General features: G+C 54.3%; 5 protein-coding genes across 5 annotated transcripts in view; 4 read left to right on the top strand and 1 right to left on the bottom strand.

Annotated features, from left to right (window-relative positions):
• Positions 1-2,789: 2,789 nt before the first annotated feature.
• Positions 2,790-5,910, top strand: BO80DRAFT_435092 (serine/threonine-protein kinase; the record flags this gene model as incomplete). The annotated part of the gene is made up of 2 exons (XM_025720898.1): positions 2,790-5,592; positions 5,642-5,910. The coding sequence occupies 2 exons, from the start codon at positions 2,790-2,792 to the stop codon at positions 5,908-5,910; spliced, it is 3,072 nt and encodes a 1,023-aa protein (XP_025574966.1).
• Positions 5,911-8,749: 2,839 nt separating this feature from the next.
• BO80DRAFT_94042 (F-box domain protein) lies at positions 8,750-11,265 on the top strand. The gene has a single exon (XM_025724940.1). It carries the CDS (start codon positions 8,987-8,989, stop codon positions 11,174-11,176), a length of 2,190 nt encoding a protein of 729 aa, XP_025574965.1. The 5' UTR covers positions 8,750-8,986; the 3' UTR covers positions 11,177-11,265.
• A 398-nt stretch (positions 11,266-11,663) lies between these two features.
• Positions 11,664-12,779, bottom strand: BO80DRAFT_407717 (Efg1 domain-containing protein; the record flags this gene model as incomplete). Its single annotated transcript, XM_025717816.1, has 2 exons — positions 11,664-12,256; positions 12,410-12,779. 2 exons carry the CDS (start codon positions 12,777-12,779, stop codon positions 11,664-11,666), a joined length of 963 nt encoding a protein of 320 aa, XP_025574964.1.
• Positions 12,780-13,024: 245 nt separating this feature from the next.
• BO80DRAFT_493893 (uncharacterized protein) lies at positions 13,025-17,897 on the top strand. Its single transcript, XM_025723844.1, has 7 exons — positions 13,025-13,866; positions 13,916-14,896; positions 14,940-15,032; positions 15,080-16,327; positions 16,364-16,439; positions 16,658-16,799; positions 16,889-17,897. The coding sequence occupies exons 1-7, from the start codon at positions 13,317-13,319 to the stop codon at positions 17,693-17,695; spliced, it is 3,897 nt and encodes a 1,298-aa protein (XP_025574963.1). The 5' UTR covers positions 13,025-13,316; the 3' UTR covers positions 17,696-17,897.
• Positions 17,898-17,937: 40 nt separating this feature from the next.
• BO80DRAFT_493892 (intradiol ring-cleavage dioxygenase) overlaps positions 17,938-18,237 on the top strand; it is a 1,457-nt gene continuing 1,157 nt past the window's right edge. The window contains exon 1 of the mRNA XM_025723843.1: positions 17,938-18,225. Coding sequence (XP_025574962.1) covers positions 17,984-18,225 — 242 coding nt within the window. The 5' untranslated portion in view covers positions 17,938-17,983. The remainder of the gene's footprint in view (positions 18,226-18,237) is intronic.

Below are 18,237 nucleotides of genomic sequence, written 5' to 3'. Positions count from 1 at the left end.
TCTCAGGAATGACAGACCGAATGTGAAGTGAGACTAGTCCTGTAGGCAACAGGGAAGTCCAAGTGCCTGGGTACCTGACTTGCGTAAGTCATCGAACGGCGACGCCGTACCGGGCCTTCAGAACATCGATTGCCCCGTGGACGCAACGCGGCCTCCACATCCCACCTGACTGACTGGCAGGCATTCTAACTTCTAGGAATATCTGGCTACGGCGCCATGGAGCATGCCAATTGGTCTGGAACCATCCGGTGAGATTAGTGCCGACGTGGACGATTGATCGTCGGGCTGCTCTGAAGTCGAGTCCGTAGTTTTCTTTACTGTTGCCCCAATCAGGCCGGACGAATAACTCGGTGACTGGGGTGATCTACACCACCACCGAAGTTGGTCGAGTTAGGCCGCCGAGACACGAGACGAGTGAATCAGTTTGTTTCCCTGGGAGCAGGAGGGGAAATTGGAAGGGTGGATAGAATGGATCGGAAGAATGATAATACGAATCAGACGAGGGAACGATGGATCGAACCATCTGATAATGATGGTTTCGTTCACGCCCCGTCGGGAATTACATCACCACCATGGACAGGCGTTGGGGACAGAGTCGCAGTCGCAGTCGCAGTCGCAGTCGCAGTCGCAGTCCAAGGCAAGGCAAGGCAAGGCATGTGGAGTGGGAGCCAGAGCAGGTTGTCAGACCTCAATAGTAGCATATCCGATGGGGGAGGGATTCATTGCATTAGTGACTATGTGATCGTCTGTTGTCAATGGCCAGCGGGATCCAGGATGGGATGGGAGGGGAAGGGAAGGAGAAGCCCTCATAAGTTTGCAAAGAATATTGACGGGGGGTTCCTAGTCCTACTGCTAAGTTTTGGTTTTTCTACGCTCCCTTCTTTCGCCTTCGCCGACCGTGCCGTACCACCCAATTTCGACCCTGAACTACGGAGGACTCTCAAAAGTGTCGCCGCTGGCTGGCTGAGTTGAATCTGATCGTCCAAATCTATTTCCCAAGTTCAACCGGGGCTCCTCTGACAGCTTGTTCCTCGTGCGTGGAGCTGCAAGACCGGATCAAAATCATAAAAGGGAGCTCAAGGATCTGAAACTGCCGTTGGACTGGAACTCATTACTAGTCCTTTTACTTTCCCCCCCCCCCAACCACAACAGGACGTCATCCATCCCTCCAGACATTGTCAACATCTTCACTTCCTGCGGTCTCCACAATTACCCACCATAGTCTACTGTGACTCGCTTCTACCATTTTTTTTCCTACGGCGCATCCCTTTCTCAATCGGAGCGTCCTCTGGAGACCATTTTCTCTTCCCCTCTGACCACATTTGTCGGTTCGCAGTACCGGCGCCGACCTCACCTCCTTACCCTCTACGACCCGCCACTGCAACATCCTTTTCCTGTGCAGGCCATTGGCCTCCCTGTGACTAACTCCGACCAACAAGAGACACCCCTCTTCATTAGGCTTTCTCCAGCTTCCTTGTCCCTCCCTCCCCCGCGTGCTACGCCTCCCTTCGCAACCGTATGGTACCTGTGACCTCACGAGGCAGCTGCCCTCTCGCGTTCCCGCCCGCAACCCGCTGACAGCCTTTTTTCCCACCTTCACTGCGCCGACGGCCGGACTGACCGAACCGACTCACTGCAAGACTCGCTTGTCTCATCCAGTGCATTGGCTCATTGGAATCCCGGCAAGCAGGAGGTCTTGGTTAATCTCCCCCTCGCAGTAACTCGTGAATTCCCAACGCACCGGTCTGCAAAGAAAAAAAAAAGCGAACAATCCGAAGAAGAAAAGTTCCCTATAAAATAACCAAGGGAGGCAGAAAGACGAGATCTGTGGACCTCGCCAGACAGACAACCTTGGATGGTTAACGTCCTGTTATCCCATGTAGCAATAAACCTCGCCGTCAATCTTTCCTAGCCCTCTTTTCTCAGTCATTCGAGTTGCGCCGATTTGAACCGCTTGTTTTTCAATCGGTCCGGTCGGTGCTGGTTCCTACGCCCTCGCCTACTTGGGAAAATATGGGTTCTGCTTCATATAATCCCGATGGTTAGTCGTGCTGCTTCCTTCTCCTTGATCCTCTCTCCTTGATCGTCACCGATTTCCTCTGCATCCCCTAGCGTACCCATTCAGCACGGTACATTTGTTGGCTCCGAGAAGCGTATTCGATAGGTCTATCTATACAGGGCGACCAAGTTGCAAGCGAAACGCGACTGTCCATTCGTGGTGGTCGTTTAATCTGGAAATCCGGGTCGGGCTTTCCAGACCGTTTACCCACATATTTGGATATGCATCTCGGGACAAGTCAGCCACTTCATTCCACATTGCTGAAGGGTGCACTCGGGAAAGGCAGAAAAGCGGATGATATCACCAGCGAGGGAGCAAAGGGATGTCGGCGGCCAGAAGCTAACAAGATCGTTTCCATCCAGGTGAACCAAGTCCATTGTCGTCCCCCGTGGGACCCCTGTCCACGTCGCCCGAGTCGGACCCTTTTATAAGACGTCTCTCGGGGCAAACGGAGGATTCGATGAGATACTCGGCGGAGACCCTTTCATCGGGGTACGATCACCTTTCAAGGTAAGTGGCCGATGGAGGAGCTCTCCTTGCATTGAGATTATATATGCATTAGCGCAAAATACACAGGCAGGAACTGAAAGGAATCTTTCTATTTCTCTTCTGCAGGTCTTCTCTGCTGGATCATGAACATGGACTTGGCCCATCTGGTCTAGATCGCATACGTCAACAGCCATCACGAGTCTTTACCCTTCCGAATCTGTCTGCCTCATCACTCGCACCTATGACCTCACGTAGTCACTCACCCTCTCCACGGTCAACTTCTTCGACCAGAGCCCATCCCACCCGCCAGCCATCGACTGAGGAGTTTGGCGCCTTAGAAGATCTTCATCGTTTTCCCTGCGAATCACTCCACTCGTTTTCCTTCGCACAGCAGTCCGAGGAACTACTTAATAATCGACACAACATCCTGAAGAGGTCTATAGATTTCATGCGCGACCGCTTTGGCTGGACGACGAGCACCAGTTCGGGACTTACTAGCGCTCAGGCTCGTTTTGGTGGAGACGCTGATACTCAAAGTGTGGTGGATTTCTTCTCGCGGACCAACGTCTCGGGAAGAGAGGACCGCTACAACTACTCTGGTCTTTCGCGGGGGCCCGTGACCGGCCCTGCAGATGTGGACAGCGTAAACATCTTCGAAAGAGCATTCGCTGAGCCCCAGCTACCCTTGGATCAGTTCAAGGAGACGGCCCAGGAGCATGCTTCGCTTGACGCTTTGCGCTCCTCGGGTCAAACATCGGACGACCTTCCATCCCCTCTCCGGACGGACATGAGGCCCTATCCCAGGCGCGTAAGCATTAAAAAACGTACATTTACTGAGGCCGGCTCTATTGCTGTCCAGGGCAAGCTGATGGAGACTCTAGCACCTTATACCACCACGGATCCCCTATCACCCACCAGCACCTCCACTCTAGGATACGGCTTCCCGGTTCCTGTCCTACACACGCACAGCAGCAAGTGGACACCTGCATCACAAGCCGTGTTCAGGACCGAGTCGCATGAACCGTGGACCATCTTGGCAGCGAATGACATCTCCTGTCTTATCTTCGGGGTCACACAAGCGGAGCTCCGCAAGCTAAGTATCCTAGAAGTGGTACAGAAAGACCGCAGACAGTGGGTGGAGTCTAAGCTGCGGGACCCCGCCACCGATGCCGCAGCAAGGCTCCAGGCTTCGCCGGAGAAAGCCCGTTTCAAGGCCGTCAATCCCAAATCAATGGGGATGGGCAATGGTGTAACAGCGCAGCTGCTCAGCAAACCCCCTTCTCGCTCAAGAGCTCCGAGGAGGGCACAGACCGACGACGGATACGGCTCGAGCACCAGGCAACTGAATCACCCGGCAACCAAGTCCCGTGGTGTCCTCCTGTGCGGGGATGTGGTGCCGATCGAGAAGCGCAATGGGAAAAAGGGGGCTGCCAGCATCTGGGTCATGGAAAAGCGCGGCGGTTTGATCTGGGTCCTCGAGGAAATCCAGGAGAATGTTGCGATGGTTCGCTGCGACGAATCGTGGAATATTGCGGATGCCACGGGGGATATCGACAAAATCTGGGGTCAGGGAGCGGCAAAGCCCGGAGACCGGATCACGGAGCTCCTCCCCAATCTCCCGACAGAGTGCCTTGAGAATTCGATCGATCGAGGTCTAGCAAAGATCACCGAGACGAAATACTTTGCGACTCGTACGTCCGCTGGCATTTGCATGCCATCCACGATTTCCAAGGGCGAGAGTCCCAGGAGCCTTCGGATATCGAGCTTTCCGCATGTTGCCGGTATGATGGTGCTCTCATCTTCGACTTTGAAAATCGTCAGTTCCAATTCGGTGTTTTGCTCGGCACTATTTGGCCATGAGCGACCGGAGGGGCTACACGTGAATGATTTGATCCCTGGGTTCGACAGCTTGCTCAGCGTGCTCACTGAGGAGGAGCGGGTTCCCCTGGTTGATGGTCTTGTGATCTCCGAGCCCAGCTTCCGGAGGGCACGAACCCTGTCTATTCTCCGGGACGGGAAGTCCAACGTGGCCTCGGTCTTTCTAGAACCTGCTGGTTTGGCTGCACTTCACCGCGACGGCTCATCGATTGCAGTGGATGTTCAAATGCGTGTGGCGAAGAGCGGCACCATGTTCCCGAAGCCACGAGAGGATGCCACTTCAGGAGATGCAGGCGACTCGGAATTCGAAGCTGTCACAGAGCTTGTTTACGCCCTGTGGGTGAGCTACTCCAGACATATCCACTCCGCAGCTCCGGCAGCGAACCTCCCTTCTCCGCCGTCCCGGGCCGACAGCCCATCTTCCACTTCTGTGTCGAATCTGCCTTCGACAACGTCTTCCACTTCGCATCTCATCGGCACGGAGCGAACGTCTGTCGAGACACACATACCAACTTCCACCTTGAGCCAGCAACTCAGTGAGGCAGCATCACAACCGCTAACCGACAAGCCGGTACAGCCGGTGCCTGAAGTGAGACCCGCCGGGGCCAAAGAGACGCCGAAGAAACGAGTCATCGGTGACTACGTGATCCTCGAAGAGATGGGTCAGGGAGCTTACGGAGAAGTCAAGCTTGCGCGCATGAAGAAAATCCCGACGAAGAAAATGGTCCTAAAGTACGTCACGAAAAAGCGAATTCTTGTCGACACATGGACCCGAGATCGTCGCCTAGGAACCGTTCCGCTGGAAATCCATGTTCTGGATTATCTTCGGCGAGATGGGTTGAAACATCCTAATATCGTGGAAATGGAAGGGTTTTTCGAGGACGACGTCAATTACTACATCGAGATGACGCCGCACGGGCTTCCGGGAATGGATCTATTTGATTATATTGAGCTGAAAGCCAACATGGATGAGGCAGAATGCCGGAACATCTTCAAGCAGGTTGTGGACGCCATCCACCACCTCCACACGAAGGCGCTGGTTGTGCATCGCGACATCAAGGATGAGAACGTGATCTTGGACGGTGAAGGTCGGATCAAACTGATCGACTTTGGAAGTGCTGCTTATATCAAGAACGGGCCCTTTGATGTGTTTGTGGGCACCATTGGTGAGTTTTCCGAATTCGCTTGCTCGTTCGATAAGCTGACTGTCAGAAGATTACGCGGCACCCGAGGTTCTTCAGGGCAAATCCTACCGAGGCAAGGAGCAGGACATCTGGGCCCTCGGAATTTTACTTTACACGATCGTCTACAAAGAGAACCCCTTTTACAATGTTGACGAAATCTTGGACCATCCCCTGCGCGTGCCATTCCTGCCATTTTCCGAGGATTGCATCGACCTGATCCGGCGGATGCTGGACCGGGATGTCGACAATCGGTTGACCATCAGCGAAGTGTTGGAACACCCCTGGATGATCGACAGCTGAGTATACGCTTGGACGATAGACGCGCCGTGACATAGTACATTGGATGTTACAGTCACAGATAGCATTTTCATATAAGGGCGTCTTGGCGAGACGCTGCCTTGCTTGGATCTTCTTTTTTGGACTGGAATCACAGTTGTCATGACGAGCAGCGTATCGGATGACTCAGGAAGCGATGGCACTTATGATTAGAAACGATCAAAACGGGCCGAGCGGATGGATGGATTGGTCCTGGTGTGCGGGGGTGGGATTATTGCAGGTGAACCGACCGGAGGCCCGTGGGTCGTTTGTATAGAGGATTAGGAGGCTGAGATACCCCATCGTCATCTTGTTGCTCTTTTGGTTAGATGTTTGCATTTACTCGGACGCGTTTTGATTCCAGGCATGGCCGAGAATTGACAGCATGACATGAATTCATCCCCTTACGGAGTACGGAGTGCTCCGTCGTAGACTGCGGTTCAAATAAGCGGGCACGAATGGAGATGACAAGCCCATGCGCGTTATCTGGTAACTTTCCACAACGGCCGACCACATGGAGATCTGGGCGTCGATGATTGCGGGGTGAAGCGGGGAAGTCAGGCCGCGGTCTCGTCTTATGCGCAATACGGAGTACCCCGTAGGGAAGTAAGTAGACAGTCCTGTATGGCTAGTAGCAGTAGTCTAGAATCGTGGCGTGCGTGATACACCCTGAAATCATGCCTGATTCCAGCCCCCCTTGAATGACAGATAATCTTCCTTCTCCAAGAGGTAACAGTCATACCTAAGCATTGTGAGTATAGATCTATCCCTTACACAGACTCGACCCATCGCACAAGATACATAGCAATCGATCGCTCCAGAATCAGACCATCTCAATGATAATCCAACAATATGACAGCCTGAATGAAGCATGGATGGATCCATGGCTACCTTAGCTTACCTGACTTACCGGGTTAGGAAATCGGCCGTCGGGCTTGGCAGCTGTCAGTGTCTGTCAGTTTCGGTGTCAGGTACGTATACGTCTTAGTTTCCTAGAGGAGAGTGATGAATGGATAGATAGATGGGGGCTCGGATCGCTGCTTTAGTTTTTTTGCTATGTAGTTTTTGGGTTTAGTTGGGATACTCGGTACGGAGGACTGTGTGCTTTATTCTGTGGAGGTTGGGTTTACATCTTGTATTTTTCGTTTCTGATCAGTCATTAGGTATATTTTACGAGTAGGTAACTAAGTAGTGTCCAACAAAGCGGTATGAATAATAAGAATCACAATTCTACGAACGTAAATAATCCACCTAGGTAGTCCGTACTGAGTACGGACATGTACAGTCCCGCTGGTAACAGCGCGGTGGCGTTGACCCTCACTCTCTGTCTACAGTATCGCCTCCGTGTACTCCGTACTCCGTACTGTGTACCTCTCCAGTCTCATGTCTTAGCCACAGAGGAGCATCAGCACCCCGAATTGCACTCTCATTGGATTCCCGGAGGAGAACCGACCAGGAACACTGTCTGTTAAGTGGTGGCCTGGTGGGCGGTGGGTGGTGGTGGTACCGTGGCATGGGCTGGTTGTTCTGGGCTCTGCTTGGTGGGATTTGGGGTGGGGTTGGGGGATGGGCTGAGGTGATTGGGTTGGTTTGGGGTGGGGGGTCTTTCACTTGTTCTTCCGGGTTCTTTAGAGTCTGTTTGGGATGGATGGGAGGCTGAGGGATGGTGGGTTGTCACAGTAGGTAGAGATGCCGAGGTTGAGGGGTGCTTTTACACAGAGTAATAAATTTGTTTGTGATCTATGGAGTGTGGGTAGTGTTCATTTAGTTGTCAGGTCTGTGGCAGTCAGATGGCAGAATAAATGGAATGGTGTGCTGGCCTGCTGCTGGCTGCTGGCAGTGGCAGTGGCTGCATCCAGGTAAGGTAACGACAAGGAACAAGGAAGTGCTCAGCCTCCACTTCCACCTTTAACTCTGTAAAGTGTACTCCGTACTCCGTATGGAGTAAGACGAGGCATTTACCCAATTCGGGCTTGACGTACGGATCGTACCGTCTGCCTATCCTTATCTTGAATCGTCCACGGATCGGCTGATTTGATCCTCTGACTGACATTCTCATGCGACCATCCCTTCTTATCTTTCGAGAGGTCACTCCCAATTAGAGAGGTTCACCTCATCTCTGGAGGGGGGTATGTACCTCACCTCTGGAGGGAGGATGGCCAGAACACGGTGACTCCGCTGGACCGCCACCGCCCGCCAAGTGGGGCAGCGATAAGTGCCTCGATAAGCCTGTGGGGTATACCGACAGGTACGGTATTGTTCGGATCCCTACCACACTAGTCGTAGAACAGCGACCGGGCAGGGACGGTGAATGGACTGTAAATGGACGGTCTCAGAGCTCGGAGTCTCCTCCATTGTTGCTGTGGCCATGCATCCCCTGCACACCATCCGCCATTGACACGCTGTGGCTCACCCCGTCCTGTCCCGTCACTGGCTGTCGCCTGACCGGCCAGCCTGCCTTACGTGATTCCCCCCTTCTCGCTGCTTTCCTCTCCTCATTCTTCTCTCTTCGTTCCTCGCTCTCCAGCAGACTCATCGTCGGAATTGCCTGCGTTTCTGCTCTTTTCTTTGTCAATAGCGGTGGATGATGCTTCGGTGACGTCTGCAAACCAGCGCCTTACGTTGCAGAGTCTCCCAGCCTGTGCCGGCAACCCGCACTGCTGCCAGTTCTCCGGGGTTACGCGGTCTCAGTCCCATGGTACCATCTTAACGGTCCTTAGCCGAAAAGCACGACCTGTCGCTTGTTTGTCTGCCCTGCTGACCCTCATTCTCCATTTCAAACTTCCCTTGCCTTTTTCTCCTCAGTGTTCCTCTGCGGTCACGGGGACCGGCGTTGATTGGGTGTGTTCTTCAGACTCGACAACAATACTTGCGGAAGACTGGCGAGCTTCACTATGGCCGTCTAGAACTCCGCCTGCGCTCGTCGCCAATACAGACCGTTCCTGGCTACCTGTCTAGCCGTCTACGATATCACATCGCACGATCACCCCTCTTGAAACAACCCGACAGGTGTTGAGAGATTGTTGGGATTGAAGATTCCGGTCGAGACCGCCATTCCGTCATGGCTACCGCATACCCTGATGAAATCCAGGCTTCACCTGAGGCGGCCTCGCCCGTGAGCCCGTCTTCTTCAACCGGCCAGATTCCTTTGGAACAACCGCCCAAACTCAAGGGACGTCATAAGTTGTTGCAGAGTCTTCAACGCATCTCGTCCAGTCCTAGTTTGACCCGACGGGGCCGATCCCATTCTACGGGATATCGCCGGGATGGGAAGGCATCTTTGTCGTGTGTATCGCTCTCGCAGTCCGCATATACCCCGTGTCTGGGCAATGGAAGCACTTCCCAGCTCTACGGGGGATTGAACGCCCGTCCGATAACCCCCGGCTCTGGCTTTCCGGCAGATCATGATGGGAATGCCCGAATCCGCCTTGTCGGCTCCGATTCCCCCAATGCCGCCCACTCGCGCACCGTTCCCCTGCCTACCGACTTGCGTCCGGGATCTCGCGGCTCCCCGTTGGGGATGGACGCGGTTGACGAAGCTGCCACGGCACGGTCGACCCCGAAGCCCAAGCGAGTCTTTGATTTCTGGGGGAATATGCCCGATGAGCTGAAGATGCGGATCTTTCAGTTTCTGAGTCCGAAGGAGATTGTCCGTTGCTCTGCCGTCTCCAAGGCATGGAACAAAATGTGTTATGATGGACAGCTGTGGACCGAGGTTGACACCACAGACTACTACCGCGATATCCCGAGCGATGGTCTTGTGAAGCTCATCACAGCCGGCGGACCGTTTGTTCGCGAGCTCAATCTTCGCGGATGTATCCAATTGAAGGACAAATGGCAAACCGAGGGGGATCGCATCACCGACCTGTGCCGGAATCTGGTCAACTTTTCGCTGGAGGGATGTCGCATTGACAAATCTTCTATTCACTACTTCCTTTTGCGAAATCCCCGTCTTCAGTACGTCAATCTCTCCGGATTGTCGTCGGTCAGCAACTCGGCCATGAAGATCATCGCACAGTCCTGTCCCCAGCTCGAAATGTTGAATGTATCCTGGTGCACCGGCATCGATACCTCGGGACTAAAGAAGATCGTCAGAGCTTGTAAAAAGTTGAAGGATCTCCGCGCGAGTGAAATCCGTGGGTTTGATGACGTCGAATTTGCTGTAGACGTGTACGAGCGAAATACTCTTGAACGCCTGATCATGAGCCGCACCGATCTAACTGACGACTGCCTTAAGGCGCTTATGCATGGCATTGACCCGGAAATGGATCTCCTTGAGGAACGGCCGATTGTCCCTCCTCGGCGATTGAAACACTTGGACATTCACCAGTGCCCGGACTTGACGGACGATGGGGTGAAGAGTCTCGCCCACAATGTGCCAGAACTCCAAGGCTTGCAACTTTCACAATGCTCTGAGCTTACCGACGAATCCGTGATGGCGGTCATCCGAACCACGCCTCACCTGACGCATCTCGACCTGGAAGATATGGAGAGACTGTCGAACAACACGCTTATCGAGCTGGCCAAGTCCCCGTGTGCGGCGCGCCTGGAACATCTGAACATCAGTTATTGCGAGAACATTGGAGACATTGGAACCTTGCAGATCATGAAGAATTGTCCCTCGCTTCGCTCCGTGGAAATGGACAACACACGCGTATCCGACTTGACTTTGATGGAGGCCAGCTTCCGTGTGCGCCGACGCGGTTACGACGAGAACCTTCCTCGGATCGGCCTGCGTCTGGTCGTCTTTGACTGCGCCAACGTGACCTGGGCTGGTGTCAAGGAGGTCCTTTCTAGCAACGCGTATCTTCCGCGCGCCACTCGCAAGTCAATGCAGGCTGTCTCTGTTGTCACTCATGCGGTAGCCCCGGGTCAGTCCACGACCGAGATCGCTTCCTCAATCACCCCTCCCCCGCCGCCGCCCGTCTATCCCAATGAAATCATTCACCTTAAGTGCTTCTACGGCTGGCAGATGACGGTGGACGAACACAACAAGCGAGTGCTTCGTGGCGACTTGGTAGCTGCGAGCCGACTGGATCGCAAGTGGGCCGAATACATGATGGCAACGGAGGAAGCAGGCGCTCCCGGGGCGGGAGTGAGGCGAAGACGACGTCGAGCCCGCGAGGCCGAGAGAATTTACAATGACGACGATGAGGATGCCCCTTATGGTGTGGGACCCCAGGCCCTGGGAGCTGGAAGACGACGACACACCGAAGGCGGCGGCGGCAGCGGAGGCTGCAGCGTCATGTAGTGACTACACATCGGCTGGTATTGCAATCGAGCAATTGTCTGAGCGATCACTCTTTGTTTTGTTACAGGTTCCGGAAACCTGTCATAGACACGCCGTGGTCTCACTCAGTGGCAAGGATCGATGCCAGCATGCTGGATTGAGCATCGCCCCAACGAGTGAATGCTACGAGTTATGACCTGATGATTGACAAGTGCCAGTCACTTGTCCGCATTCTTTGCCTGGGATTTCGTGAGGCATCTGCCCACGATGGAATGTATTCTCGTTCATCTACTTTACCTAGAAGGGTGCAGCCGGAGTTGTCCGGCGGTTCATCCAGTGATTTAGATTCGAACTGGTTCTTTGCATCTCGCGTACTGTAAATTATGAACGAACAATTGACATTGGGTATCGTATGATGGCATAGCGTACACTGTTCCAGAGGCCCGAAAGACAGACAGACAGACACAAACTCCTGAAAATGCTTCACTAAACAGCCCAGTCGGACAATTCACATCTCAAAGAACCCTCCATCACTCTCCTCGCCATCATCCTTGCCCGCATCCCGCATCACGTAGTCTTCTCTCGCCGCCGCCCTTCTCTTCGTCCTCTCACTCCGTCCGGACTCGACCCGCTCCCGACTCTTCTCACTCTTCTTGACCTCCTTCACCGCACTCTTCTTACCCTCCTTCTTCACCTTCTTCTCCCCTCCGGAAGCCTGCCCCTGCCCCTCCACCTCCACCTCCAACTTCCCATCCCTCAACTCCTCCAACGTCCCCTCCGCCATACACTTCTCCACAACATGCCACATCCCGGGCTTCTCCGCCACCGTCGCATGCACCGGTCCCACCCGCGCATCCCCATCCTCCTCGGCTGCATCCTCCTTCCCCCCAGTTGTCTTTTTTCTTTGCTCCGCGTACAGAGCGATATATTTCTCCGACAGCGGATAGTAGATGGTATAGTTGAGATTCACCTTGGCTACGTGCAGTTTCTCCGCGAGGGAAGCCAATTTGCGTTCTTTTTCGGAAGATGAGGAGGAAGAGGAAGAGAGGTCTTTTTGGAGGCGTGTCAGGCGGGAGATTTCTTTGGTGGCGGTTTTGCGGTCTATCATACCCCCCAAAACAATATGATTAGCATATTTCCACCTAAGATACTCAAATCTCTCCGAGAAAAGAATCACAGCCCGGTATACCCAACCAACACCGAAGCCAAAAAGAAACAAGGAGTAGCGGGTGGGGGTGGGGGGGAAGGACATACCCAAAAACCTTACAAAATGATACTTCTTAATCATCTTCGACCGATCCCGTCTCTTCAACTCCTCCTCTAGATCCCTCTCATAGCCCGAAAGTGCCCGCTCCTGCACGATGCGCGCATCAGCGGGCAAATCCGCCTTGTTGAGAAGTCGTTTCACGTCGCGGATGCGTTTCTTGAGCTCGTTGACGGACGGGTATTTGTGTTCTTTTTTCGGGAGGTGGATTTTTTTCCGGCTCGGTTGGGTGTGTTCTTCTTGGGAGTGGGTGTGGGAGTGGTGGGTGGTGGTGGTGGTGTCGGGGGTGTCAAAGTCGCGCGTTTTGCGCTTCGGGATTCGGTTGGCCCCTGTTGGGGCGGGGGCGTATTCGCGGGGCATTTTGGATATGTTTCCTCCGGTTGTGTTGGGATGAGGGTGAAATGGTTGAAGGAAACGTCAACTCTTAGATTTGGAGATGTATTATCGCCAGAATCCAACGCAGGAAAAAAGTAATAGCGGATCATTAATCGGGCCGGAAGCTGCCTGTCCCCCGGGGTAGCCAATCAGAATCTAGGTAGTCCCATGACGCGCGCCGGACATCCAACCAGCCAAGGATGCGAACTACTTAGTTACTTACCTATCTACTACGGAATGCCTCGACTGTAAGCTACCTGCGACCGACATGAATGTCTAAGGCCGCCCTCTTCCAAAACCATTGGGCTGATGCGCACTGACAATACCCACCGCCAATGGATGGACCGCCGATGACGGATCAGATTGCAGCGGCTGAAATCAGATCGAAGTGGTGACCAGTCGCATCGGCGACGGCAGCACAAAGCACAGGGGGTCAGAAATCGGATACCTCAGAAAGAAAAAAAGAAAAAAGAAAATAAAAAAATAAGAAAAAGAGGAAAGCAAAGAAGAGTGAAAGGAGACATGGAAAAAGCCATCCGGTGGTCCCCGACCTCCACTACAGCAGAACAACGCTTCCTGTCGGTGGACGTGACCGGGAAGGCCTTCCGACTGTGCAAAGTCACCTCGTTTGATGGCGGACGACGGCTGGAACAAGAAGTGCTCTCGACGCATACCAAGGTGCCCGCGTTTCGGGCATTCGATTGGTCCCCGGTCGATGAGTCGTTGGTCGCGGTGGGCCAGTCGTCGGGCGATGCGACAATTCTGCGCATGAATAGCGAGACGCAGGAATCGTTCTCGTTTCCGATTCGACATCAGCGCTATTGCAATGCGGTTGCGTTTAGTACGCATGGACTGTTGGCCGCGGGGCTGGATCGGGTCCGCAATGATTTCTGTCTCAATATCTGGGACGTGAATCAGCGGTTGGCGAGCAAGGCTGTCAAGGGGTTCGTGGAGCCGTTGAGGAAATTGGCAAGCTCGGAGCCGATTACGAGTGTCAAGTTCTTTACGGATCAGCCGGATACGTTGGTGACGGGGGTAAAAGGGCAGTTTGTTCGGATCTATGATCTAAGAGGTTGGTTTCTCTCTATACAGGTGGTGGGTTGTTTGTTAATGCGTTCCAGAGGGTCCTGGAAACCCGTCGCTGCAGTTTCCCACGCGCTGTGTGCATAATGTGGCCATTGATTCGCTCGATCAGAATTATATCGCCTCTTGTCAGGCGACGAATGATCCGACTATCTGCATCTGGGATCGGCGCATTGGGTCGCGCTTCATTACCCCGGCCGTTGGGCCGACTGCCATGGAGACAATGCAGTTGGGACCGTCGCTGGAGTTTGGAAATGTCATTGCGCCCAAGTCGACCATTTGGAGTCTGCGGTTCTCGAGGACCAAGCGGGGTTGTTTGGGTGTGCTCTCGAACACGGGACATTTCAAGACTTACGACATTGTGAAGGAGTACCTGGATGAGGATATGCGTTCGTCGATGGATGAGACTCTAGGACAGGGCTCCACGAGAAACTACCCTGAGCAGATCTACACCAAGTACGTCCGTGATGTGGTCACACCTTATAATCATCCTTCCCGGGGGTATGATGAGAAGGATCGGGTTGTGGCGTTTGATTTTCTCAACATGAGCCCGGGCAATGAGCCCAGCGCAATTACAATTTCCGGAAACGATGAAATCAATATTCTCACGGCAAAGCCTCCAGCGCCTCCGGTGCGACTGTCGTCGCAGGGCACATTGATATGGGGGTCTCCGGATGAGGGATCTGATTTCAAAATGATTACTCCACCGGCCAGTCAGGGATCGAGCATTTCCAAGGTGGTGGAAGATGTTCGCGAACGGATGTCTGACCAGAATGGGGCTGCTTCGCAGAAAGGACGCCGGGCCAATCGACCGGCGACTCCTCTGTCAAGCCGCGAGGCGAGGGAACATGCCTTGTCGCTGGGGACTCTAGGCGGTCGGCTGCCGGTGGAGGATGCGCTGACTCTGTTGTCAGTGAATCGGCTTCGGTGCAAAGAAGGTTATCTATTCGATGAGGCACGGAACAGGAGGATTCTCGCCGATGATCCATGGCTGCAAGGTTTCTGGGACTGGGTTGAGCGTAAGTTACTGCCGACGTTTTGCGAACCATGCTGACCCATTAGGCGCACGCTCCGACTCTTGCAACGAGTCCATGATCATCAACGGGCTGGACCTGAACTACCTGGGCATTTACGATGTCTGGACCAATGACTTAGGTTTGTACCAGACAGACCTATCCTAGGTACCTGACTAACGTCACTAGGGGAGAGTCTGGAGGACCGACGAGTCGGCCACAACCAGGCAGTCGACATCCACGAAACCATTTTAGAGCTGGTTCAAGAGCTCAACCTCCCCGAAACCAAAGGCTGTGAGACCGAGTACGCCGAACATCGCCGGCTGTGTCTGCGACTCTGCGGCGCGGCGCAATCCCACCGAGAACTTGAGGGGCTCGTCAAAACACTGTCCGCCGACAAGCAGCATACCAAGGCTGCCGCGCTGGCCATCTTTCAGGACGAACCCAAGCTCGCCTATCTAGCCTTACGAAGCCACGAGCCCACCCAAGCTCACAAACTCCTTGCCATGGCGATTGCCGGCGCCGCGAAGGGTGACACCGACTCCGACTGGGAGGACACCTGCGCCGAAATCGCCAAGGAGCTCACCGACCCGTATGCGCGAGCCATTCTCGCCCTCGTGAGCAAGGGTGACTGGCGCTCTGTCATCCAGGAAACCACCCTCCCTCTTCGATACCGGATCGAGGTAGCCCTGCGCTGGCTGCCAGACGACGACCTCACCAATTACCTCCACACCACCACCACCTCTGCCATCCAACAAGGCAACATTGAAGGTATCCTCCTCACCGGGCTGAATCACTCCGCCATGGACCTCTTCCAATCGTACATCAACAAATTCCACGACATTCAAACGGCCGTGCTGGCCATGAGCCACACGGTGCCGCGGTTCATCAACACATCGCCAGACCGTGCGCGCTTCGAATCCTGGCGCGAGACGTACCGCCAGCAGATCAACGCCTGGAAACTCCAACTCGAGCGCGCGCGCTTCGACGTGGGTTCGCGCAAGTTCGCCGTGACCTGGGATGGGCGCAAGTTGATCGACCCACCCCGCCAGCAAGTCAGTCTGACCTGCAACTACTGCACGCGTCCACTCACCCAGCACGACGCCTCCTCCCAATTAGCCCCCTCGGTCACGGGCGAGGTTGTGCACCCAACCCCCGGCAACCCCCTCGGCAGCGCCGCCATGTCCGGTACTGTGTGTCCACGCTGCGGACGCCATATGCCACGCTGCGGAGTCTGCACGCTCTGGCTGGGGGCACCAGACCCGATGTCTAAGGCATGCGTGGCGGCGGATGCTGCAGCGGGCGAGCGGCGACGCCCATCCGAGGCGGAGCTAATGCGTCGATTCATTGTGTTTTGTATTAATTGTAATCATGGGTTCCATGCGCATCACGCGCGGGAGTGGTTTGCGCGACATAAAGTGTGTCCGGTGGCGGAGTGTAGTTGCATTTGTGATCGATGATACCTATTACTAGTTGGTTGGAAGTTTCGGGTGGAATGTTTTATACCCATTCGCGATGGTATTAATATATCAATTCTGGTCATACATAAGTAGAAAATAATGGTTTCGTCTACATTACTCAGAACCTAGTATCATCCAGAGAAATCAATATAGATAAGAGAAAGGAAGATTGTGGGCCTCCCGCCGATGACATCAAAAAGTTCCGCGCGCGAAAAGTCCACCCCTCATCTTCCTCCACACACACACCTCCTCCTCCACCAAACCACCAAACCACCAAACCACACAACACACCTACACAACCAATCAGCCCCATCATGCCCCCCAAACCGCGGCCCCCTCCCAGCCGCGCCGTCACGGTCTCCAAAGCCCTCAGTTTACTCCTCCGCCATGCGGCCGAAAAAGAAGGTCTGAGGATGGATGCCCAGGGCTACGCGAATGTTGCGGACGTGGTATGCCCCCCCCTACCCCCACCCCCGTACCTCCATCATATCTCAAATAAAAGAACCCCTGACTAAGAACAAGTGAATGGGGTATACAGCTCGCATGGCGAAAACTCAAATCGTTAAAAGTCACCTTTCCCGAGGTTGTCGAGGCGGTTGCGAATTCGGATAAGAAGCGGTTTGCGTTGTTGTATATTCCGTCTACGAGTACAGATACAGCTATGGCTGGTGGATCGACGGGCATAGGAATGAAGGAGAAGGAGGAGGAAACGACAGAGTCAACGGAATCGAAAGAAGAAGCTACGGCAGCTGCTTTGGCAGCGAGTACTACCGACCAAACCCCAACACACTATCTCATTCGCGCAACGCAAGGACATAGTATTAAGAGTGTCGAGGCTGCGCATTTACTCGAAAAGCTTACTCTGGAGGAGAAAGATAAGTTACCGGGGACAGTCGTGCACGGGACATTCCACTCCGCGTGGCCGGCTATTGTGGCATCCGGGGGCTTGCGCTGTATGGGACGGAATCAGGTACATTTTGCGACGGGGCCGACGGTGGAGGAGGTGCTTGGGCAGGTGGGACAGACTGCAGCAGGGGATAAAGGGAAGGTGATTTCGGGGATGCGACGCGATGCGCAGGTGTTGATATATGTGGATGTGGAGAGGGCGTTGGCGGCGGGGTGTCCGTTTTGGAGGAGTGAGAATGGGGTGATTCTGAGTGAGGGGATGAGTGTGACTGGTGGTGATGGTGATGAGAAGATGGTCCCGTTGGAGTTGGTGGATGTGGTGGTGGAGCGCAAGATGGGGAAAATCTGGGAACGTGGCCAGGTGGTGCAGCAGTGGCCGTCGGAATGGGCGCAGAGTAGGAATCCCAAGGGGCGGGGGTCCGACGGGAAGCGTCGATAGCATTATTGACTTTAGTATCTAGCTGGTAAATATGCAATGGATGGTCAGGCAATGTGGGGGGGGGATGGATGCCTTCCGACGCCGTGCGGGGAAGTCGGATGCCATCCGACCAGCACCAATCAGGATGGTCGGCTTTCCGATACAGCGAATCCGGGGCATCCATTAACAATCGAACTATATATTACCCCCTCCATATCTCCTCAGTCTCTATCTACCTCTCCATCTCATTCCCCCCCCCCCCCCCCTACTTACATCCAAGTGAAGAACAAAATATAAGGAATCGCCAAAATGTCCCGCTTCGACCCCCACTTCACCGACAAGGTCATCGCCAGCATGGGGCCCAAAACGACCCCGCGCTTCCGGCAACTGATGACCGGTCTGATCCGACACGTCCACGACTTTGCGCGCGAGAACGAACTCACCGTGGATGAATGGATGGCCGGCGTGAAGCTCCTCAACTGGGCCGGTCAAATGAGCGACGATAAGCGCAACGAGGGACAACTCGTTTGCGATGTGATTGGACTTGAATCGTACCCCTATCC

This window comes from Aspergillus ibericus (genome assembly GCF_003184845.1).
Source record: "Aspergillus ibericus CBS 121593 unplaced genomic scaffold BO80scaffold_21, whole genome shotgun sequence".
In the NCBI taxonomy this organism is placed as follows: domain Eukaryota; kingdom Fungi; phylum Ascomycota; class Eurotiomycetes; order Eurotiales; family Aspergillaceae; genus Aspergillus; species Aspergillus ibericus.
This window is presented reverse-complemented; position numbering and strand designations above follow the sequence as displayed.

Coding starts and splice junctions, on each gene's coding strand:
- BO80DRAFT_94042 (XM_025724940.1), top strand. CDS start 8,987: ATGGCTACCGCATACCCTGATGAAATCCAGGCTTCACCTGAGGCGGCC.
- BO80DRAFT_493893 (XM_025723844.1), top strand. CDS start 13,317: ATGGAAAAAGCCATCCGGTGGTCCCCGACCTCCACTACAGCAGAACAA. Junction 14,897..14,939: donor TTTCTGGGACTGGGTTGAGC/GTAAGTTACTGC, acceptor CTGACCCATTAG/GCGCACGCTCCGACTCTTGC. Junction 16,440..16,657: donor TCAATTCTGGTCATACATAA/GTAGAAAATAAT, acceptor ACAACCAATCAG/CCCCATCATGCCCCCCAAAC.